This window comes from Aulonocara stuartgranti (assembly GCF_965226115.1).
Source record: "Aulonocara stuartgranti genome assembly, chromosome: 16".
Classification (NCBI taxonomy): Eukaryota; Metazoa; Chordata; class Actinopteri; order Cichliformes; family Cichlidae; genus Aulonocara; species Aulonocara stuartgranti.
This window is the reverse complement of record NC_138952.1, coordinates 36,709,489-36,735,145: the sequence shown is the minus strand read 5'-3', so window position 1 is coordinate 36,735,145 and position 25,657 is coordinate 36,709,489. Positions and strand designations below refer to the sequence as shown.

Here is a 25,657-nt window from a genome sequence, read left to right as displayed (position 1 = left end):
CTGTACTTGGGCCTGCACCCTGTGGATCGTTACAGCTTTAGGCCCAAACTTCATGAAGCTGAATCGAGCTGAAGTGAACATGAAGCTCGGCGGGGGGGGGGGGTCGTCTGACAGCAGCGTCGCTGTTTCCTCTCGATGTCCACTCTGACAGTCACAGGAAGGATTTATCTGCTCACAGCCAGGATGGAGAGGAAATGTAATTACAGCAACAAAAGCTCTTTAAATACACATACATCATCGGAGTGTTATATTAAGATCTGCATTGCTCTGCTGTTAAGCCAATTTCAAATGTATTTTATTGTTTTTTCATGATTGGTCTTGGTCAGCGAGCGTGTCTGCTCTCTTCCGCTCATATTTCTGCAGCAGCCGTTCACACGCTGACATTTTAATCTCTCTGCTTAATAATAAAGAGAGATCCCATTAAATTCTGTTTTTTCCTCACCTAATGGATCGTTCACCTTCTGAAATCATTTGTTAGTGAGAGGACAATCGATCTTCGGTGGATCTCACCAGAAAAACATTATCTTTTGAAGATTTAATTTTCATAAAGCGCAGAAGTGATGTTGAGTTTGGTCTCATGCTAACATGTGACTGTGTCTGAAATGTCGTTTCCTGCTCTTGTGGGAGGAGATAACAACACTTCACAGAGACAATATTAGAATGAATATTAAAAACAGCAGCTTTGATGTTTCCAGACAAAAATAACAGCCTTGATTAGAAGCTTTGTAAATATAAAGACAGTGTGTGTGTAATCATAAAGACACAACGTGTGATTCTCTGTTTCACGGCCTCGCAGGAACATCTGTGAGCTTCCGCTGCACGTCGTGGAAAAGGACTGATGTGCAGACTTTGAGTTCATGGACCTTGCAAAATCCCCAAAGCTCGACTGGAAACACTTTCTAAAGTTTGGCCCAGAGTTGGCTCACAGCTCGCTCACAATGCAAAGACCTGAAGCTGAAGATGAAGCTGAGAATCACTCTTTAGTTGTTCCTGTAAAGTGTGGCTGTGGCTGTGCTCTGCATAAAACACGTGCGCCTAAGTTTCAGCTTCAAAGCTGAAAATCCAACTGTGGATATTTGGACTTTACATTTTGCCAGGATGGACGTTTTTAATCGCTGATACAAAGATGAGTTTATATCACACTGTCCATGCAATCGCTCTTTTCCATTATTTTATCCATTCAGCAGCTTTACAGGTAGATGTTTGCGCAGTGTTGCCTTCAAGGTTCAAACATGTCAAATTTATGTTCCCAATGAAAAGTTTCACACACAGATAGAAAAATGGAAAATGAAGGCTTAGAGGGAGGAGAGTATTTACATGAACCTGATACTCGACACGTGTTTGTTAAAGCACTGGGATCCATCGAGTCCATTCACTCAAATGTTGTTGCTCTGTTTTTCAGTCGTGTGCTAAACTCGCTGAACGTTTGTCCTCCACACAGGCTGTACTTTACATACTGGTTCTACTTTTATGTCATCATGTTCAGATTACACTTTTATTAAACTGAATGAAAACAAAATGCCTGTAAGAGACTTGGCAGCTTCTAAAATTGTGTTTATTTCAGATGCTGCTGCTCACTGCTGAGCTGGCACGTGTAACCAAGAAGCGTAACAGTTACACTGTTGCCAGTTTAAGGTTTGAATCCTCCGGTCAGCCCAGTGCCAAACACACAGAGCCCCACAATGTCAGCGTGTGCACAAAAGCTAACACAGCTCCCACCATCACAAACATGCCTTATTTCACCAGAGATTTCACCTGAGGCAGCTCATTACGAATGCCTGCTATATATATAAATATAGGCAGAGCCTCAGTCGATGTGGAACAATACAGGATTTAACAAGTATCATCTGTCAGCCTCGGGGGATCATGAAAGGAGATTATATTCACACATTTGTATTTTTATTTCTCAGATAAATTATTTTCAATCTCAAGTCATCCGTCTTCCACCTTCAGAAAGGAGAAATTTGTCACGAGTCATATTTCTTCTGTCCTGTTTCGCCCACAACACCTCGTCTATCAAATTATACATTTATATATCAGTTTGGTGATGTTTCCTGAACGCGCACAGCACCTCTAAACATGCAACAGTGACCCCTTTAAGGTTTGCGTCCACCTCTGCGTGTAGCGACCTAGCATATCCACGTAGCTCAGGACAGCCGAGCTCTTTCAAAGGCCATTTTTTCTGCTTTCTGAAACTTCTTTAGCGTGTGGCTAAAACACAAGCTCATCTTGACTTCATCGCTGCGTAGCTCACTGGCGACTTCGTGGATTTAACATTCAGTTTTAAACGAACCCTGATTTTAAAGTTGCCGCAGGGCGTTATACCACCACATCACCTGTGCATCCTAAATGTGTGTCTCAGGAGGAACGGCGTCCCAGCAGAGAGGCTTCCTGGGCTGCATCAGGTCTCTGACCGTCAATGGTGTCAGCTTCGATCTGGAGGAGAGGGCCAAGATGACGCCGGGAGTGAGCGCCGGCTGTCCCGGCTACTGCACCGGATCCAGCAGCCTCTGCCACAACCGAGGGAGGTGCGTGGAGAAAAGCAACGGCTACATCTGTGACTGCTCACAGTCTGCCTACGGAGGAACCACCTGCAACCAAGGTGAGTCCTTGGAAACAACCGTGCAGGCTGCGTAATTCATTTCATTGAATGATGTTGATTCTAACAAACAGATGATCGATCACCGTCGAGGTTATTCCATTACAGGGAACCGATAGCAAATGCAAGTAATGCAGAAGGCAATTAATACCTGTCCTGACTCCAGCTCCAAGAACATTTCAAATGCATTAGAACAAATTATCTCATGCAGTCTGTGAGCAGAGAAGAGAGCAGACACAATCACAACAAAAACCCATCAACAGCCAGCACAAATAGCAGAGGAGCAGGCTGTGAAAACAAGCATATGGATGCAGTACAAAGAAACAAATTGAATATACATTCTGTGGGAACAGAGATGAAAAGCCTGGCTGCAAATATGCCTAATCACAGAGTACAATTTACGCTGCTCCGTCCTGTCTGGAATGTTAACCTGTTCGCTTCAAAGATGCTGCTGGTTTCTTACAGCGAGCCGTGGTTTGGCTGTTTCTGCAGGCGTGGTTTCAGCTTCATCTCGCTCTGCGTGGGAGTGCGAGCTTTTTGAAGCAGATTTTCAAGCACTGCATATTCAAAGTTTTGTCATGTGGAAACAGTTTAAATGCAGTGCTGTTGAATCTGACAGGATCATTCCCGATTATTTAATGTTGCCGCGCTTCCATTGTGTCTCTATTGCTGTATAAGTCACACTAACGTGTGCTGCAGACATTCAGGGAAACAAAGTCACACTAACAGTTTGTCACTGAAAGCTTTTTCCTCTCTGCAGTGTGAGTGAAAGCAAACATTTAGCTGCATCCCCATGTGCTCGCCAGCTGACTGACATATTCATCTGCACATGCTCGTCTGTTCTCAGTGATAGTGATACTTTGAGTGCGTGCTGGAGCTCTAACTAGGGTTGCCAACTCCCTGAAAAATAAATAAGGGACACCTCGTGGCCAGGGCCGGGCAACCCAGTTGTCTTCACCCTTCCCAGTGTGGTAGCTCTTTTTTTTGTGTGTGAAATTATTTTTTAACCATTTGACTTGAATTTGATTTAAGCAGATGCATATTCTTTGTGATATGACCGTATAGGAAACAAATGATCATTTAGCCATTTATTTTTAGCTCACAATGACAACATTAACACATAAAACAGGTCTCTTTCTTAAACAGAAGCCTGTCATGCTTAACTTTTGAGGATATAAGTAAATCTTTCTTTAAAAGCACTCTGTCCTGCTTAACTTAAAATTATATAAATTAATAGAAAACAATAGAAAAATATTCCTGTAACTGTGCACATACAGTGCATTTAGTACAATTGGCTTCAGCTGAGGTATTATTTCAGCTTTTCTAAAGCTAATCAGCTGCTCCTGTTTGAAAACCCGCTTGTTCCCATGATTACGCATCATAACTCATCATCATTATTCATCTATGTATTACTTTTATGTATTAGTCATCTATTTGTTGTAATCATCTATCCTTGCAGTTGTTTATTACACAAAATAAATTATATTATCACACTTCTGGCCACATAGCGCTGATATTCACTGCACATGCCCATATTAACCTTAACCAGAGGGTTTAAACAACAAACCAGTGTTTACATACCATATCTGCTTCTGCCGGCCTGGTGGACAAAAAATTGGTTAAGGGTTCCCCGAGCTTTCACGCCCCTCATGTTCTTCATGTGCCCACCAATAGAAGCATGCCTATGGAAAAAGTGCGCCGGCACACAGTGCAGTGCGCTTTATAGGTGTTATCGTGCACTTTCCCAGCCAGGTGTTTTCCTTTTCCCAGTCCTCCCTGTACTTTTGCAGCCTTTTTTTTTCTTTCTCTGAGCGAACAAACATTGCTGCTCTGATGCTGGGCTCACACTGTGCGATTTTTGGCCCATTTTGAGACGATTTTTGAGTCGTGCGACCGATTTGGTGATCGGCCCGATTTTGGCCTTCATCGTGCATCGTGTAGTATACGTGGGGTAATGAGAAGCGATTAACACCTCGACCAGCTCCCGATCATCAATCGCTCATGAGGGTCTCACCACAGCCGCTCACACTGCTCACGCGCAAACACGTAAACGTCGGTGAAAAAGACGGAGCAGCACAGCTGTGCAGCGTGTGATCTGGACACAAGCGATGGAGGCACAACTTGTAGAACTTTGGAAAGCTCATCCGAGCCTTTTCGATGTGGCCTCACAAAATTATCACGACCACAACAACCGTGAAAATAGTTGGATCTACATGCTGCTCAATCACAGCTGCCTGATCAATGTTTTTCATTAGTAATTTAGCAAAGTTGATGGTGGTGGTGTGTCTGTGTGAGTGAAAGACAGAGAGAGCGCGACAGATTTTCTGTTATAACCTTCATGTTATGGAGGCACAGTGTGAGCACTCGGGTCGCATCAGAGCATCGGGCCGTATAGTGTGAGACCTGCATCGTGACCTACCAACTTCTAACCCCTGCGAGTCAATCGTGCAGTTTGAGCAGGAGCTGAATAACGTGACTGAAAATCGCACAGTGTCTGCCCAGCTTTAGGTGTACTGTCGTCCGAGACTTGCACCGCAGAGTCGGCGTTTGTTTCCCTGTTGGCCATGCTTCTTGTTGTGGTCATCTGTTGTCTTCCGGTATTTTCTCCGTAAGCGACCTTTCCTCGACCAATGAGATGAGCGGTAATCTGAATTGTCATACTCGAATTTTAGTATTAGTATTTAGTATTTATTTATTTATTGTCATTGTCAAGAACAATGAAATTGCGTTTGGGGCTTCCATACAACCCAAAAAAAAAAGAAGAAAATAATAAATACCCCTTAAAACCCAAGTGTACATATTTAACCCAGTGTGACTCCAATGCAATAAGACAATCCTTAGCAATAATGTTCGTAGAAATTCAGACAAAGACCTGAGAAACATGACAAAATACAACAATGCACCCATTCAATATTATTGTACTGTGAGATGAATTGTCATAAGTGTGCTGTCAGCTCATTGGTCACAAAGCAGGAGAGGGGCTGGGAATTATGTTTTCAAACAAAGCGTTAATTCCATAAACATAGACTACTTTTGATTCTCACTGTATTACGGGACAAAGTGCGTCCCTTATTAGCTCAATACGGGACGTGTACTTTTGTTTCGAAATACGGGACGATTCCGTATTTTAAGGGACGGTTGGCAACCCTAGCTCTAACCAATGAGCTTCTTCTCCTTGCTGTAACAGCTTTACCGATCACATGGAAATCTTTGTTTTGAGTAGTGACTGCAGCAGCTTGAGTTTCGCGCTCTCTCAGGATGTCCTGTTGTCTCTCTCCCACTACATTTAGCGCCTTCTCTGTCCTGGTAATGGCCCACTGTGTAACCCCACAGGTAGATGTGGTGCCAGTGACCCATCGCTTAGTAAAGTTCTGTCTTCAAGCCTCAAGCAGATCCTTTTGGTGTGTTAAAACAGGAAGTGACACAGAGCAGATCTGACCGTGAAGCAAAGTGACGCTGGCCCCTCCTCACAGCTCGTCACTTACATGGTCAAAGGCGCACGCTGACTCCAGGGTCCATCAGTTACAAAGTGACGTTCGTGTTGTATCAAGTAAGACTTCAAACCAGAAGCTGAGAATATTTTCATGTATAAATCAGGTTTTTGGAGAACTGTTCATTTCCCTGAGCCTCCACAACACGTGGTCCCTACAGATACGACCCTGTGAATCAAAACTAAACTGCAAAATCACCTCAGTTACATAAATCAGAACTAGCCCTAAAGCACAAAGACTGAAGGAATACAAAGTAGCAGTATTGATTCATTTTATCCATGTATATCCTGTCTACCATAGAGTGCATGTTGCGTTCGTGTTCAGGAGTTGCAGAGATTTAAATGAAAGTGTGTTTGCTTCATGACAGAACGGAGCCAGTTTCATCTTCTGTTCTTTACTTAGTGTAAACGCTTTTGTTGAAAGCCGGGCACCCAGCAATGACATGCAGCTGAGCTGCCGCTGACTACAGATTATCTGCTTCAGTGGTGTGTGCTAGCAGCAGAGACTGTAGCACTGCTGACACACTCACTGCTAACGCGTCGCTGCAGCAGCACACTGAGATGGTGGGTAGACGCAACGTGGATCTCATCCCACCCACTCTCCAACACGTTCTGCATTTCATTTGAGCGTTAAGTTATGGTTTGCTTTTTAACCCAGACAGTAAACAAGCTAGCAGCGCAGCCTCAGCACCAGGTGCTGCAGTCAGGTCCTCTCAGGCTCCTGCAGACGAACCTGGTTCCAGCTTGTTACTCGTCTTTTCTCGAATGAGTGAAAGAATCAGCTGAACGCACACTGATTGAAATGCATTCAAATATGGATTTTAAAGCCAATATCACTATGTGATTGGATTATTAGTTAAGTGTACATAACAATTAATGGAAGCTTAATTAAGCTTAATTTGATTAATAGTTAAAAACAACTCTGGTGTTCAGTTCATCCAGGCTTTTGCTGCAGCGTATCAAACAAACACAGTCATGAATAGAAAGGTTTAAAAGGAAACTTGGACACATATATATATTTATATGTGTGTGTATACATATATCTACTGAAACGTAGGCAGTTTTCATTAAGCATGAAGGTATTTGGGAAACTGTAAAACTGCAAATGTGATCGTCTTCTTTTTGGAACCTGCTCAAATTCCAGATTTCCTGCAACAATAAAAGTTCAGTGAAGCTTTGATGAAGTTAATGCAAACAGTTCCTGCAGGTAATGAGCCGCACACTGGTGCAGGGGAACCAGACGGTTCTTCCGGTGATGGAAGACAAACATAGTGTGAGGAGTCAAACCACTTGCAGCTGGTCTGAGGTGAACGGGGCAGACGAGTGTAGGTGTAACACAGATATGAGCTGTTGCCCAGTGACCACTCTGTGACCACTCTGTGACCACTCTGTGACCACACTGTGACCACACTGTGACCACACTGTGACCACTCTGTGACCACTCTGTGACCACACTGTGACCACTCTGTGACCACACTGTGACCACACTGTGACCACACTGTGACCACTCTGTGACCACTCTGTGACCACACTGTGACCACACTGTGACCACTCTGTGACCACACTGTGACCACTCTGTGACCACACTGTGACCACTCTGTGACCACTCTGTGACCACACTGTGACCACACTGTGACCACTCTGTGACCACTCTGTGACCACACTGTGACCACACTGTGACCACTCTGTGACCACACTGTGACCACTCTGTGACCACTCTGTGACCACTCTGAATATACCGAATGAAAATCAAATAATACTGTCAGTGAACATTTAGTATTAATAATGCAAATGCAGTTACACTGCAGTGGAAATTCATATAAATGAAAATGTGATAATATTGTAAACGTACCTATTAGCTACCTGCTAGCACTGAGTGAGCAGCCTTTATACATTATTGTATGTCTGCACCTCGTAGCTTTAATAAAGTGAGCACGGGGAAGGACGCTGTCGACCCTCCTCACTGTGCTTCGCAGGCTTGTTTTACGGTTGTATGGTCGAGTGTGAGAACTGCAACAGTTTTACAGATCAAAGTTGTTTATAGGTCTCTGGGAGTGAGGCTGCATTTGTGGGAGAGAAAAATATTTGTGGGCACAGAGGGAGCCGTGTGAAGTCTGATAAATTGCCCCGAGTGGTGAAAACGAATATCATGAAATAGTAGAATGAGTTTTGCTGCAGCCTTGCTGTGCTGGATGGACACTGAAGCTGGGCTATTTTTAGGTAAGCAACGAAATCCAGTTGATACTGAATAAACCACATCTGAAGGAGCTCGCTGATTTTGTCTCGCTGATTATTTATTGAGTTATTTTTCTTTAAAGGCTGAATCAGCACCTGAACGCGTCTCTTCTGTTTCCCCGTGTCTGCACAGAGGTGTCTGTGTCCTTCGACAGAGAGTCCTCCGTCACCTACACCTTCCAGGAGCCCTTCTCAGTGATGCAGAACAGAAGCTCTCAGGCCTCCACCTCCTCCACGGACAGCAGAGCCAGAGAGGACGTGGCCTTGAGCTTCGTCACCTCCCAGAGACCAGCCATGCTGCTCACTGTCAGCACCTTCAGCCAGCAGTACATCGCTGTCATCCTGGCCACAAATGGTACGTACAGGAATCACACGTGGAAATGTTGTAGTTGTGCAACCGTGTTCTTTGTGAATGCAAACTTTAAAAACATGAACATGCTTCTCGTAGGCAAAGAAGCCGCGCTGAATAACATCCTGGTATCTGAAGAACTACAGCAGTTCTTTCACAGTATGGGAGGAAATATTTGTTTTGACTCTGTTTTTATGAATCAAGGTTCACTTTGGCCCCGTAGCCCTCTGACTTGGATTCCTGTGTAGTTATTTTGAGTATGTGTTGACCACAGAGCAATCTGGGCTTTGTTCTTAAGAGCATCAAGAGACAAATGTTTGTTTTACAGTCCTGGTGGGGAATTTTGACACGTGAACAAAGGGTGAGTTCAGCGTTCGGGTGGATTTCTCTGGATTTCACCGTATAACTGTAAATGTGGTGTCAACACTTCCACTGTCACATGGTTCATGTCTTGATTTCAGACAACAGCTGGTTTGCCAGAGTTAACGAGTTGATTAGTGTAGTAACGGAGAGAGGAGAAAACAACCTAAGTGCAGCCTCTTCTGTCTCGTGCCTCCCAGAGAAGCATCGCACTCTGAATAGAGTCTGGGTTATGTAGTGGCACTAATGGGAGTGAGAAGAAAACCATGGTGCCATGCTGGGGCAGGCGTTTTGGGCCTTTTATTGATGAAACCAGCTGTGAATTGAGCGCTGCCACCAGGTCACTGTGTGGGAAACAGGGAGGACAGTAAAGCACAGCTTGAGGCAGGAAAATGGTGGTGGAGTTGTTGGAGTGGAAGGCTTGTACACTTTCTTTTAGAAATGTGTGCAAACACGGCACCAGTGTGCTCGGCAGCGAGGCTTTCTCCTCCTTTATTTCCTCCGGAGCTGTTAAATAGGAGGAGGAGGTGATCAGCTGTGGGGCCCCTAACGGGAGAACTCGAAGGAAGAAGAAGAAATAATGCTGAATAGAAAACGACGGTTCTCATACTGTACATGTATCTGTGTGCTGTAGTAGTGAGTGTTAGTGGAGCCTAGCAGTACAAACCTGTTGGTGCTCAGCAGCATGAACAACAATCACTGTGCTAACAAAACTACATTCATTTACTTATTTGCTGCATTTTAGCTGCATTTGTCAAAGAGCACTCACTTTCTCGTGTCCACTTGGCCACAGATGCATCCACCACACTGCTGTAGGACTGAACCTATATGAATGGCAGCTGCTAAGTAATCAGCTTGTATATATGGGCAGAATATTCCTCGGGGGCTGGAACAGACCCACAGACCACCTCAGTGTGGGGTCCACCTGAAAGGAAAACTCAACAGCTGCCACCAAAGAGCTTTGGTTAGAAAACTGAATCCATAAACTGCACGGGCACAACACACACACAACTGCTAATTAGTGGTACGTAGCACAGTAATCAGATTACAGCTGGAATATCATAAAAACTGCATCTTATTGGATGGCCTGTAGTTCATAGCAGGCCGTATTATATGTCAGATAATTCCATTAAAATGCTCCAAAAGGCATAAACACAGTGGTGAGGCCAGCGAGGCCTAGCAGACAGCTAGCAGCTACAGCTGTCAGTCAAAGCAAGCACCAGCTAACTTTAAACACTGTCAGTATCCAAATGGAGCTATGAGAAAGTAATCAGCCTTACATGAAGGGGAGAAGTGTTCATAGAGGCCAAAGCAGCTTTGTTTTTGTTAAAGGTTTAAGTGTCATCACCGATGAGAAAGGAGGGAAAAGGTCCGACACAGAGTTCAGATACTGGAAAGTCTGGATTTTGTTTCCGGGTTTTGAAAAATGAGTTGCTATCATCAGATAGCACCATCAGATTTATGAAACGTGTGTAACCATCTTTAACCAGCCTGCACCAATATGCTGGTGAATCTGAATTATTCAGCAGCCTTTTAGACTCAGTTTGCATACTATGTGCATACTGCCCTGATGTTGTGAGAGAGAAATCTGCACCATCCAGGCAAAAATAAGGAGGAAGTCTGGCTACAGAAAATTAAATGATAGCGTCTGACGTCCAAGGAAGAAGTCAGAACAAGTGCATTGTTGCAGTATAAATAGGACAAAAATGATTGTTAGTAGTGGGAGTAAGTCTCTAAAGTCTACGGCAGCCAGGCTGTCAGTTGTATCCATGGTCAGAGGGACGTCTGCATTTAGTACACTGTTAGTACACGAGGCCCGTTCTTACAGTACTTATGCATCCACATGGCTTTGATTTCCTGTTCCACGCTGCATTGTTATGTTCTCCATTTGTGTTTGTTTCATGCGTCGCGCTCACACGTAACCGAAACCTGTATCTGCTGTGAAACTGAATTTGAGTCAGTCAGGAGTCTGAAGGACGGCCGCGTGGGGAGGATGGGTGTTCGCTGGTAACAGTGAAGGAGGCGGTGTCAACCACAGCGGTAGACATGATAGCAGGGTGTCATAGATTTGAAGGTGGATGGGTAGAAAAAGAATCTGGAGATGGATTTATGGAGCAGGACATCAGCTCCCCACACCTGTGTTCAAACACGAGCACGCAAAAGACAAAAGGTAGGAAGACAAAGGGTTTATCCCACAGATGGAAACGATGGTCTCTGCTCTCTGCAGCTCAGTTACTGCGACGTCTTGTTGGGGTTAAGCACGCCCACCTGCAGCATTGGAGGGTGTTAGTTACACAACACCTGTTTTCCTTTCTTTTAACCCCTTTCTGGTATCAGGGAGAACGCCTACATCCCTGTTACCATGGTTACCAAATGATATAATGCATAATTACACAGCAGATTGCTCCCTTGACGGTGAACTGGTTCCAAGTTCACTCGGAGGCTGAGAGCGATTGTGTAAAAAATAGAATCTGCCTAAAGTAGAAGGATTTAGTCATATTTGCAGGGCTCTTCAGTTTAATGCACAGCAACAGCTCACTGCATGTGTGAAGGTCTGTTTGTTGAATGTTGTGTAGATTGTGCCGTTGACACTTGGTGCTTTTGATGGAAGATCAGAGCGTGAGAAAGTCAAGCACATAATTACTTTATGCGGGTCACAAAGTCAAACGCAGTCGTGGCAGCTCAGCAGGTGTCAGCGCCGGCCAACCAGCTGATGGATCGCCCGATGCAGAGCCGGTCACATACAGCATGCACACGAGGGGTGGGCGATATATGCAAAATATGCAGTAAAAATATCTGTGAAGACAGAAAAAGCCTCTGTGTGCCTGCAGCTTGTGGCCGCAGCATTAAGTAAATGCAGAAACCAGATTTCCCAGTTAGCTGCTGTCACTGGTCACACACTCCCTGCCTGTGTGCAGCAGCAGTATAGTTTAACAGTGGCGCCACAGCGGTGACTGCTGAACACTTTAGTTTAACAATAACTGAAGTCACTCAGCCCTGGAGTTCGTGTCACATTGTAAAGCTCATGTGGGAAGTTGTGTCTTTGTTAAATCTCAGGTCCAACTTTTGAAGCAGCTGTTTAAAGAACTGCTTTTCCATTACATGTAACTGCACCATTAATTCCCATCCCTCGTTTCACTTCCTGTCATATGGAGTGCAGCTAGCTAGCGAGTGCAGCTAGCTAGCGAGGCGCTCTAGTGACACTGAGGAGTCACTTGTTTGTGCGGCACATCAGCAGCTGCTGGGATCTCCTCCCGGTGAGTCTGCTTCTGCTCAGCTTCTTTCCACCTTCAGTACGAACAATATTTTGCAAATGAGGTTGTTGGAATGATTATCGGAGGCTGCGTGCAGCTCTGTCTTGCATTGGGGAATGTAAACACATGTAAACACATGTAAACACATGCGGTGACAGCTCTATGTGACATTTTCACATGTTCAAATGTATTCTCGTCATATTCCTCACAATATGATATAATGTTATATGATGGTCTGTCTCTACTTTCTGCAGTACAGTCCTGTTCAGCTGATGCTGACGAGGGTACCACAGTGTGTCCAGCACTGCTTTAACAGAGGGGTCTGTACCTGTAGCAGCAGCTTCCCAGGCCTGATCGGCCTCCATTACTGCAGAACAGCTTACCTTACCTTTGTGAACTTCTGCCACTAACCTTTGTACCATTTCAAGCTGTTCATTGGACTTGCACAACTTGACTTGAAATAAATAATAATAATAATAATGGATACTTTATTGAAAGTACTTACTACTATTGTCTTCATTTATTTTCAGTGACATTTTACAGCCCTTTAAAGTGGTAATAATATAATTGCAATGAATAGGTCTAGGGGGAATAATATTATCAAAATAACTGGAGGAACTATGCTGCCTGCCACAGCCCCATCAAATGAAGAAAAAAAAACGTTTGTTTTTTTGGCACTTGGGGTGGTTATCGTCCATTTATCGTTATCGAGGTTAACTGCTCAATTTATCGTGATATTGATTTTAGGCCATTTCGCCCAGCCCTAGTGTGGGTTGCATTAGGGTACCCTGCAATAGGCCTGCAGGCTGCTGGGGGCTTCCCATGTCACCAGTTTGCCCATCTGTATCTGGAAGTCCCGAAGGATCTCCCAACATCTAACCTGCAGTCCACTGACATCTCCTGTAGCGGTGCTATTTATCACGTACGACTTCACTTTAAATAAATTGTGGGACTGAAATAAACACTGTTTGGACACAGACTGAAATTTAGGATGGTTACTGTTAACCTACTAACGTTACTATGAGGTATAACATGATGTTAGCTTAAGCATGAGAAAATATCAGGCTCATATTTTAGCCTGAGCTCCACTGCTTGACTTGGACCCTGGAGGAAAAGGTCCCTGCATATGTTACAGCTTATCACCTCAGAGTCTCCATTTTTCAGATTGAGACACAACAAAGACCTCAGAGCTTTAAGCGAACAGCCACGCTACATCCAAACCTGCGAGTGCCACATTGAGTGACACCTCTGTGCAGTTTTTAGCCAGAGCCCTAATCCGCTCGTGTGTGTTAAACCTGAGCAGCCAAATTGCATGGGTCTCTGTAAACAGTGAAGGGCAGGGGAGACACTTTATCCACAGTGACCTTGCTCTGTTGGAGCACTCTCAGGATCTGAAATGAATCACAACACAAAGCCCTTCACTTACACACTGGGAATTGTAATATTGACCTAGCTCCACTTGACAATGCATAGCTTTCTGACTCTTTGATCTGGCAGTGAGTGTGTGTGTGTGTGTGTGGGGGGGGGGGGGGAGGGGGGGGGCTGAGCACATATTGACTCGCTCAGTTTTCAGAGCAAAGAGCTATGAGATAAATATTTGCAGACTCTCGAGAGTAACTGAAGAAGCTTGGATGTAGTGGTGTATTTATAAATAGGCAGTCCCCTTCTTGCAGCAGACAGGTGTATTCTCTTATCTTATCACCCATTAGAATGCAGGGTACACATATTTGAATCCTGGTAATGTTATATGTACAAGATTGGATTTAGACCTGTAGATTCCACGTTTTCATCGAACACTGAGCATAAGATGAAGCGTCGCGTTGCTCTGTAACAGTTTATGCTTTGTTTTCCAGGGAGTGTGCAGATCTGGTATCACCTGCAGACAGGCAAGAAACCGGACGTCTTCACTCCCACCCCGAGTAATCTGGCAGACGGACGTCTTCATCGAATCAGAATCCACCGAGTCGGCAAAAACCTCTATGTACAGGTCAGTAACACCGGTACAGGAAGTCCTGCATAAGGACGTGCTGTCTCACAGAGACAGTTCCTGCTTCTGAAGCTTGGTGTGGAGTTTGGATGTGTGCAGGCTCCCTGTGCAGGCTCCCTGTGGCCACTCCAAAGACACGCATGTTGGATCAAGAGCTTAGACAGTGGCTGTGATGTATAAAGTGCTTGCAGTGTGTAAGCATGATGTGAGTATAGGGCTAAGTGTGATTCGTCTTAGGTGCGTTTGTAATCATTTCCTGTTCAGTCACATATCACAGTCTGTCTGCTAGGTAAAGGTAGAATGACTCATCATCCGAATCTGTTGTAGATTATCTGGGTTTTGTATATATTCTGACCTGTTTTCTACAATAAATTACTACATTTTGTGTTATTCAGAGTTAATGTAAGAATAAGATGCACAGCTGTATCCATGCTAGCTGCTCTGTTACATCAAGAGTAGCATCATCAAACAGCATTTAAGCTGCTGATGCTCTTCAGTATCACTTACCAAATTCAGCGTATCCTGACTTGGCTAAATGCACAGAGGGCAGGAAACCTCAGGCCTGCAGCAGGTTAGCTGATCACAGCTCCAGAAAGAAAACTAACATACTGGACCCACATAACTCTGTAATTCCCCCACTGCACTCAATCTTCTCCCAGTTTGACTCCTACGTGTGAGGAATGAGATACAATATTCTGTGGAAGAGTTTTTTGATAACACACATTAAATTTACCCGGGGAGGCCTTAAACCAGAGCAGGTGACCTGCCACCCATCAAATACGACATGGCCCAAAAATGAAAGAGACTAAACCTAACTGACTTCAAAGAGCAGCAACATCCACCATACACCATCTTTATGTGAACTCAACACTGTTTGTTTGCATCCAGCGGCAATTTATTTATACAGCACATTTCATTATGCAGTGTTGAAGATAACATAGAAGAAAAACACATGTAGTTTTGTCTTAAGGGGATTTAAAGACGTTAAAGACGTGCATGCGCACACATCCAGAGTTACTGAGTGTAGACCTGTGAGGACAGAAAGGGTTGAGGATGTTTTTGAATATGTGATTTACAGGTCAGCAGGCAGCTGGTCCAGGAACAGGCCCTCAGCACACTTAGGTCTACTGGGAACAGCTGATGACCTGAGAGTCTGACAACGATATATATCAGATGACGATATAGAAACATCTATCGTTTCATTTTACACTATCGTTTGTTTCGTGGTGTCGCAAAATAAACTGTTTACAGCAATGTTTTTCATGTTCTGATGTCACTGTAGTTATTATTAATTTCTTAAAGTTCTCTCTTTCTCTTATATTTAATATAACCACACTACGGACAGACAGGCGCATGTTTTTATGCGTTGTCGTTAGCAACAACTACGGTAACACCACGGCGTGTCCGCTTGTTTATGTTCCACATAAACCTTTCACAATAAAGCTCAAGATCCTGTTGAGACTTTTCAAAATAAACTGAATCACGTGAAAGAGCAGATTATTTACGGATGAGAAGCAAAAAAGAGCCGCCAGGTGCTAAAAAATAAACCTTAGACTAAAACGTTAGAACAGGCTTCTCCCCGCAGCACGCCGTGTAATAAATACTCACAAAGGAAACGGCGCCGTTACAACTTCTGTCTAAAAATGCATCGTTAAAACACTCGACTCCAGCTACACGACACCCAGCAGGAAACACTTCACCTGCCCGAGATTCACAGACTTTACAGAAAATGTTACATTTGTGTGATTTATATCGTTATCGGACGATAGATGTTTTATATCGGGATATGAGATTCTGGTCATATCGCACAGCCCTGGGTCTGACTGCAGGTCCATAATGTGCTGAGGGGCCACATGGATTTTAAAGTTAACTCTCTGACTTCAGTATCTGGGTGATATGGTCGGGTTTCCTTGTATGAGCAAGAAAAGTTGTCTTCGTTGAGTAGAGTAACCTGCTTGGCATGAACACATTTCTAGGTCAGTTTGAAATTACATTTTCTAACTTTTGATATATTTGTATCGATTCCTGTGTTTAAGAGACAGGGACGGTAAATATGTGATCAACTATAATATCTAAAAGGTTTCTGGACCTCCAACAGTTAATGTTATTAATACAACTGATGAGTCTTTGAACAGAGGTTAGATTACCAGAGGAATATGATGTGTTTATTAACTGCCCAAGGATATAATATATCATTTGAGTTCTGTATGATAGTGCTGTACCAAGCAGACACATAAAGTCATGGACCAGGACTGACTGACTGACTGAGGAGCCCTGATTGAATTTTTGTTTGTGCAAATCTAAAACTAATAATTGAAATATAAAAACTTCAGCTGTGAAGAGGACCAATCAATAACCAGACCTAATAAAACAATTGAACCATCAGGTCATCTTAGTGCATGCTCACTCATCCAGGTGAGGAACTCCTAAAAGGCTGATTCTGTTCATGAGGACGTGGCGTCTTCCTCCAGTCTCAGCTGACTGCAGGACATTTGTACAGTGACTGAAACCAGCAGCGCTGAGGGAACCGTGGGCTGTGTCATTAATATGCACTGATCAAAGCCCAATCATCATTGATCAGTGGCCACGTTTAGACCGTACACAAGACGTTGAGTATCCGCTGTTACAATCAACCCGCTCAGTGGAACAGTTCTGCAGGGCGGCGGTGCCCTTTTGCACTACAGACCGGTTTATGTCCAGCAATATTTTTATGGTGTCGCGGATGAATACAACAAAATAAAACCAGTACCAAAAAAGAGGAAGATTTATTCATAACACACGAGAAAAGACCCAGGGAAACCGAGTTAGCGATAAAAACGATTAAAAAAACAAAACGATACAAACCCTGAAAACCATCATTTCTCACCTGAGCCTGAAGCCTCACGGCCCGGTACCAAACGACTGGTTTGGTTTCCTCTCAGTACGCCTTTCTGGTAATTCTAAATTGGTAATTGATGTGAGGTAGATAAAGTGTTGTGCGTATGTTGCAGGTATTTCCCTTCTTTGTTGCGTTGGCAGTTTTCACTTTACCATTGCACTCGTTCTTTTCTGCAATAAAAAGTCCACGCTGCAGGCTGTGCCACTGCTTCCCTGCTTGATTGGAGCTCAAGTGCAAGCAGCGAGATGGCGTGACAGGCAACCAGACGGACAGTCCCGAGGATTCGAACTAGTGTTGCGTGGAACATTCCCATCCCAATTATCCTGCAGGATTTTCTGGTAGAGAGCAGAATCCATAGGTTGCGTGATGGTGCTGGTCCTGGCTGGGACCTCAGGTTGAGTCTTAGTCAGGTTTTAAATAACGTTTTCACAGAGGACCAGGTAGGTGTGGATTTGAATGAAATCATCATTTAACTTGTGTATTTACTCAGATGATCAAAGTTACTTGATGATCAGGAACATGTAAGTGTGACAAACATGCAAAAGAAAATTAAGAAATGAGGAAGTGTGCAACGACGTTTTTACAGCACTGTAGCTATTTGAGTGAAACAATGTGACTAACATGACGAGACAGCAGGATTCATCTAAAGAGGAAAGCTGTGCACATCGTGTGCATCTTTTCATGCAATAGGAAACTGAAACCCTTCACTTTTATTGCACTTCACCGTGTTAAGCGATTATTCCGAGTCAGCATGACGGCACAGAGGTACAAGGTCAAACTCACTTCAGAGCTACCTGTAGCTGCTTTCAGGTGAGGCTGCAGTGAACACACAGCTCGCTCTTACGCTGAGCTGCAGCTGCTGTTACCTTGCTTTGAATTTCGTGTAATCACCTTGTTATCTGATTTCTTTCTATCCAACCAGATCAACCAGGACATCCACAGAAAGTACACACTGTCATCTGACGCGGAGCTGATCCTCATACGATCGCTGACGTTAGGCAAAGTCACCAGTAAGTCTCTGCAATCAGTCCTTCTCATTCAGCTTTGACCGAACGAAGCCAGAAGCATTTCTCACTCCTCGGCTGTGTCTTTGTAGGAATGGAGAATTTTGATGAGGAAGTGATACAAGGAGCTTCTAAAGGTTTCATTGGCTGCCTCTCCTCAGTCCAGTTTAATCATGTCGCACCACTGAAGGTAGCGCTGACCAATCGCGGGAGCTCATTGGTCACCGTCCGTGGCCCGCTGGTCCAATCAAATTGTGGCGCGCTAGCCGAGTCACATACTCTGCAAGGTAAAACATCCACATCCATGACACTGATGATCTGTTTACTTAGACTCACAAACACACGAGCTGATTGTTTCTGTCTGTTAATCTGAGTCTTTGAAGCACTTTGAGGAACTCGTTGCTGTGATTTGTTTCTACATAAATAAAACTGAACTAAAGTCATCTGAGAAATTTGGATAGAATGAAACCATCAGCTGTGCAATTCTTCATAAATGGAATAAAAGTAAAAGGACCATCTATTGTCCTCGGTCTGGAGCTCAGAATCAAAATCTGAGACGTGAATCGTAGTGGATCAGCCCAAAATCACACAGCAGTAATGACCTAAAGCACGCCGGGACGCAGTCGCCACCGTTGGCAACACGACGGCGTCATGGATGGAAATCTTGCAGCCCCCACACAGTCCCCTTGCTCAAGAAGCCACAGCGTGAGTTTGCCATCGAACATCTAGATGGTTCAGAGAAGGCTTGGATAAAAGTGTCGTGGTCACATGAAACCAAAGCTGAGCTACTGAAGAGTTTCTGTTTCAGTTTGTGATGGTTAGGATCATATTTCCATGACAGTGTGGTTAGCATTAGCATTGGATCTTATGTACACAGGCCAGAGCTCTCTGTAGGGTTTGTTATCTTAAGACCAGTATAGCAGCACTGGTTTCCATATTTGCTTTTTCCTGTTGTATCGACACCGAGCTGGCTTTTTGCTGGCATTGCTCTGTGCGTCTTTCACAGCGATCAGTTTTAAAGAAGATGACCCCGACCCGCATGTGAAATAGTTTCTCGTTTGCCTGAAGTCCAGACACAAAGACAGCTGTTCTCACTGGACTGGATGTGTTACAGAAACGTTGGCTGACGTCACAGCGGTGCAACAAGCCAAAGAGCTACAAACCAAACAGAACATGATCACAGTAAAACTGGATTGTGTAAATCAGGACCTCCAGGGTTGTACTGCTGTTTAAAATCGTTTTCAGAAGCAGAGACATTTAAATAGACTGTTTGTCTTTGCCTCTCATGAACCAAATGTAATCATCATGTCATGCACTGTACTGCAGCACGCCTCGTTGTACAGGAGGAGGAGCCAGTCAGTAAAGAGAAGTTGACATGGTATGTATGAAAATGATGATGTTTCTCTTTGCTCTGCAGATCAGGCTGTAAATGCAAATAAAGACAAAGAGCAGCGTGCCGGCAGCACCCAGAAGGATTTGGCTGTAATAGCAGGTCTGTGCTGTGCTCCTGTTTTTCCTTTGCTTAATTGAAAATGAGTCCCAGCTGTTTGTCATTTGTCATTCTCTCCATTTGGCTCCGTCTTAATGCTTTTTCCTTATCTCTCGATAACTCGGCCCAGCTCGAGCTTATTGCCACGATCGTGTCTTAAACCTTCTTTTTATTTGAAATGAAACTTGATGCTGTGATGTGTGTTTTCTGAACAAGCAAGCATTTAATTTTATAGCTACATGTCCCCAGATATTACTTATAAAGCCTATCAGAGGCCCTATAACTGTGATCATCTTTAGTGTTCATTCTCTGAGGCGCTGTGCCTGTTTCCGGTAACAGCTCTGTCATTTGCTTGTTTGCTTCATATTTAGTATTTAGTATTTAGTATTTATTTATTTATTGTCATTGTCAAGAACAATGAAATTGCGTTTGGGGCTTCCATACAACCCAAAAAAAAAGAAGAAAATAATAAATACCCCTTAAAACCCAAGTGTACATATTTAACCCAGTGTGACTCCAATGCAATAAGACAATCCTTAGCAATAATGTTCGTAGAAATTCAGACAAAGACCTGAGAAACATGACAAAATACAACAATGCACCCATTCAATATTATTGTACTGTGAGATATGATATCAGATATGATAGTATCTGCATCATATCTGATATGCATCTGTTCTGCTGTCTGTAAGGTAAATATGAAGACACAACACCGTCGAGCTCAACATAAAGGCTGGAATAAGGACAATTTCATTTAAATGTTGTTAATTAACCTGTTTTGTGAAATCACAACCATCAAAGAGTGAAGGAAGCTGTCTCCCGCGGTGACCGTGAGACAGCTTCTTGGCTCAGACCAGTTTCCAGGCAACCATCAGGGACTCGGAGGTGTTACTGATCCCTCAGCTTCACCACAGACACCTGACAGGGTTGCAGTCTTTTCATCAGCCTCTTGACAAGAAGACAAATCAGTACATTTCTCAATAAAAGTCACATTATTCAATCACAGTCGGAGGATTAGTCAGTTCCAATCAATAAATGATACGATAGCTTTGATTGTTACAAACATTTATTTCATTCAACTTGTTTATTTCAGTTTAGCTCTTCGGAAATTTGACATCATCTCTTTGTTGTGGCTGCAGATTAAATTGTGATGCATCCTGTTTTCTTTAATTATCTTTGTAAATCATGTCTAATCAGTGATGTTTGTCACAGGAGGACGGCAGTCTCGTTTGATTCTCCTTTCAAAGGCACAAAGGGGATGCTAATACTGAAGGCTACTTACTTTGAGTTAAAATCCACCCATTTAAAATTTCCCTCACACGATGTGTGCAGGAGTGTTCAAATCTCTTCATGACAAACTCATTGTCAGACCAGGTGGACTCAGTTTCAGGGAAAGTAGATTAGATTAGCTTCTTCATCGTCGTTTGTAAAATTTGTCTGGATCATTTTTACCAAACTTGCTGAGAAATAAAGAGATAATTGCTTTGGTCAGAAGTCTCCGTCCACTCATCCGGGGGATGAATGTCGTGGTAATTTGACCCTTTATTTTCTCCATAGGTGACATGATTAAATAGGTTTGGCTGTTTTTTTTGGGGGGGGGCTCTTATCCACACAGTCTGTATATGCAGACTACACATACAGGCTCAAATATGTACATATATGCGTTCGCAAGGTAGCGTTAGCTTAGGTTAACCATGCATCAGCATCACGCTGACAGTTGGTACAGTGCCATTATGTATGAAAATGATCATCTTCATCGTGTTTGACTCCAGAAGGCTTGACTGGTCCATGTGGGCAGCTGTAAATCCCAGTCAGATTCAGAGTTGTTGGTGTTGGAGCTTCTCTCTCTGTCAGCCCCCTCTTGGTCCGTCGCAGTGTAAAACCCCACTGTGGACAGGATGCTGTTCCAGCAGTCCTCGGTTGTCCTTGAATATTCTAACCAGCGTGTCTCCTCCCAGACCCGTGGGGACGCATCCAAATAAGTTGTACTAGTGTGAAGTCGTTTTAACTAATGATGCTGGAAGTCCTGAAGAAACAGCCTTTGTCCTGATGTATTCACTCAGTTACCTTTGGGATCAATCCAAAGTCAAACTAGTCCTTTTTATGCTGCCATGATGAACAGATAAACTACCAGCTGTACGATAGTCGGTCGAGATCACTAACGAGTCGTTAGCCTTCACACACTGGAAGCTTCACTTATTCACATATTAGAGTGTACGCAGACTCCTGTGTAGTAACATCTTGTGCTCTCATTAAACGTTGATGCTGTTCAGGTATCCTTGAGAGGAACTGTTCAAAGAAATCATTCGATCAGAGACCAAGCGTGCAGTAATCCCAGCTTTAAGGTCCTGTGTCCACATGTGTGCAGGGCTAAACGTACTGCTAACACTCCTACACTACTTAAACCTGAGGCCACCAACACCGCCATCATCTAACCTGCCTTCCCTGCGTCGTTTCCAGGTGTGGTCACTGCAGTGGTCTTCATAACCGTGTGCGCACTGGCTGTGGTGATCCGCCTGGTGTACCAGCAGCGGCGGGCCCAGAGGAGCAGCGGCAGCATCAAAGAGGAGCACAGACACAGCATGTACACAGACTACAGGACTGAGCTGCACCTCCACAACCCAGTCAGAGACAGCGTGAAGGAATACTACATCTGACTGCAGCGTGCAGCCGATGTCACAAACTTACCTCTTTCTTCTAAAGGACTCACAGGTGGACGTGCTGCCGCAGGATTTCTTACAACACTGCATATCTCCGCCCTGGAAGTTCCCCAGGGACTCTGCAAAAGTCAGCAGACTCCACTCTCAATGCTCCTGTAAAAGCAGGCGGCTGAATCTTTGCAGCTCGTAGTGTATTTGATGTTGGTGAAATTGTCAGAATCAAGCTGCCGTGGTTTCCGTCATTGCGAAATGTGTAAAGCAAAAGTCGATCGTTCCCAGGGGTGAACGCGGGGGCGTGGACGAGCGCGGCGAGCGCAGAAGCCGCCGACCGTCCTGAATGTGCACAACAATATTTCCACATTTCTGTGGGACTCACTAAATTGTATTTGTTAGTCAGGAAATGTAGGCAAGGCCTGTAAGATATGCATCCATCCGCTGCTCTCTGTTTGTGTTTCCACTGGGGGTGAATGTCGCAGCAAAGGGACAACACTGCCGACACTGTGTGAGTGCCTGATTTGCATATCTGTTTGGATTTGAGTTCTTGCTGTGACCCTCACAGACGCAGGCACATGTCCCCACAAAAGAGCTTATTGTCATTCGCTGAAGAAAATGGGAATTTCATAGAATTTCATCGTCTCTAGAGCGCAGCTGTTGGCGAGGGGTGACCATCGCTAACATTTCTTTCAACAGGCTGTTTACCACGGCGCGGTTGATAGCAGCGTGCAAACTGACAGATGGAACAGGCCCATAGATTCTTTGTTGATGTGCAGCGAGGGCCTCATTTATCAACGTCTGCAGGAAGAAAATAATAATAATGACGACCATGATAATAAAAACTGATCGCGTGCCCACAGCACAGTGTTCAGCACATCATGAAGTTACCCTCAGCACATAGACGGGGGTCCACACACCCACATATATGTGAGGTTTCTGGGTGGGAGAAGTGACCACAATAACCCCTGTTTGTGTTGTCGTCATTCCCAGATTCATGTCACAAAGGTGTGACCAGCGTGTGAGGCTGCCGTGCTCACAGACGACCTCACACAGACGTGCCACATATGTAAGGGATGGATGTAGCCGCCATGGCATCCTTTAGAGTAGCCTCGTGCTGAGCACTGATAGCCCAGCAATCAGTCACACTGTAAAGCCCTGTTTTATTCTCTGTTTGACTCAACGAGGACCAGCCCCTGCTGGCCAACGGGACCAGTGAACATCTCGTCACAGTCTTTTCTATAAACCTGGCCACAGCATGGCCACACCAAGTGTTACGTGGATAAATGAACATCGGTGGAATTTGAATCTGACGTCGCTACTTTCATGTGACAACAACAAAACGTACAAACTTGATATTAACGAGGAGAAAAATGTCAGCTGATAAATGAGGCCCTGACTCAGTGTCAACAGCGAGTGTTGCAGCTGTTTGTTCATAATGAAGGAGATGCAATGTGTAAAAAAGGTGTGAATTGTGTCATAAAGTAGCAGAAATAAGAAAATAACTGAGAGAAATGTATTATTTATAGCAGTTATTTATGCCAAGACTAAAGGGTGTAATCATCAAGCAGAGGGTCCACGTGAAACACCACAGGCAGCCAGTAGCAGCAGTTACAGCCTCCAACCCTGCAGCTTGTGTTCAGTAACATACAGACAGCAGTTTGCTTCATACGACAGGTTTTGGGTTCACAGAAGTCACAGTAACGAGGTTAGAATCACAGCAGCACGTTTGCGAGGTTTCGTGGAGGAGAACGTCCGAACTTTGCTGGCAAATGTCTGGGAGTTGTTTCATAGAGCATTCACTTGTGGAGCACCAAAGCCGTAGAGCAGAAGTTTAATCTGGCTTGTATTTTAGAGCACTAACCGGCGGTGCTTAGAGCTTTTTGCATAAAAGAAGACGGCCAATATCATACCGGATGGAATGAATTTATTTTCAGATTTACTGGGAGTGCAGTGGTTTCTGTCTCAAATGGACGTGACGAAGGCAAATTAAAGGACGGATGGAAATGGAGACTACTTTGCTTTTTTAGATCCTTGCTTCTAGTGGGCACGAAGGTGATGCCAGAGAAAACAAATCACGTTGTCTAAATTTCAAAAGCAGCCTTTTGAGCCCAGTTCTGCATTATCATACTGACTCATTATCCTGGGCTCAGCTGCTCTCTGGCTGCATTCCTGTCTTTGTCACCATCAGTTATGCTTTGAACTTAACGGGCTAAATGTAAAGGTTAAGTCCAAAGAAAAGCTGACAGAAACACGGCCATTTATTTAGCATCTTGTCATGAACTCAAGTGTTCATTCTCCTGGGATCTGAATGTCAGAATAAAATGTTTAAAAAACAAAGCAGTGAGATTTCCCTCACGTAGAAATGTTTGGACCGGTGCACTGATGCGTACAAAGACTGGAGCTCCAGCTGAGGAAGGACAGCGGTGTGGCTGAGCCCGTGTACCCTCTCTGTGCATGTCCTCCAAATACGCCTGAAGATGATCCCCATATTTGTGAATGAATGCATACCTCTGAGAGTTTCAGTTACACTGCAATGGGTAATATCATGTGCTCACTTCTTAATGATTTGTATAGCTGCGGTTTTATTAAGAATCTATTGTATAGATGTATAATTTAATAATAAAAGTCGATATATTGCTACTTTTTGTTGTAAAATGGCTTCACTTCTATACAAATACAGACCATTTACTTCTGAACCTTAAAGGTGCATCTGCATTACGCTGATATCCCCAGAGGATCAAACAGCACTAACACTGTGCAGTCAGTCTGCTACAGACTCACTCACGAAGTGGCCTGGATAAATGCCTGTTAAGTGGGTGAAGCACACATCTGGACATCTGAAGTGTTTCAGTGACAGAAGCCAACGTTAACGTGCGGTTACACTGTAACCTTGGTTCTCTGAGTGAGAGTCTCGATGTGATGGAGAACAGGCTTTTTGTTTGATTATTGAGTACTGTATCTGTACCTTTGACCTGTCTTTTTTCCTAACAAGGACAAAGTTCAGTCACAGTTTTCGTATTGATCAAGATGAGCGACGGATTACAGGCAGGATGTCCAGCATCAATCTCTGTCTGTGCCCGACCACGCGGGGTTGATTCATCTCTCAGTGTGAAGAAAGATCAGGTCTGAACAGAGGAACAGAAAAACTCTCCGATCAAAGCTGAGTCGTCACTGTAGTGTTTGTTTGTTTTATGGAAATGTCTAATGACAGTTATTGATTGTTACAGCTGGAAGAACGTTCTCATGCTGCTGCGGTTTTCTCGTATAACTCAGACGAGGACTCTGGGAGAGCTTTGATTATCTCAGCATTCTCAGCTTCAAGGAAGAGCTTTACCAGTTTTGCAGTGATGTTCAGGAA

General features: G+C 44.1%; 1 protein-coding gene across 2 annotated transcripts in view; it reads left to right on the top strand.

Moving 5' to 3' along the window:
• The window catches only part of cntnap5a (contactin associated protein family member 5a), a 135,797-nt gene extending 110,858 nt beyond the window's left edge, over window positions 1-24,939 (top strand). For both annotated transcript variants that reach the window (XM_082507948.1, XM_082507949.1), the window contains 7 exons: window positions 2,363-2,602; window positions 8,458-8,679; window positions 14,141-14,274; window positions 18,075-18,162; window positions 18,249-18,443; window positions 19,574-19,648; window positions 22,106-24,939. In XM_082507948.1, the coding sequence (XP_082364074.1) occupies window positions 2,363-2,602; window positions 8,458-8,679; window positions 14,141-14,274; window positions 18,075-18,162; window positions 18,249-18,443; window positions 19,574-19,648; window positions 22,106-22,302 (1,151 nt within the window). In that variant the 3' untranslated portion in view covers window positions 22,303-24,939. The remainder of the gene's footprint in view (window positions 1-2,362; window positions 2,603-8,457; window positions 8,680-14,140; window positions 14,275-18,074; window positions 18,163-18,248; window positions 18,444-19,573; window positions 19,649-22,105) is intronic.
• The last annotated feature ends 718 nt before the right edge of the window (window positions 24,940-25,657 follow it).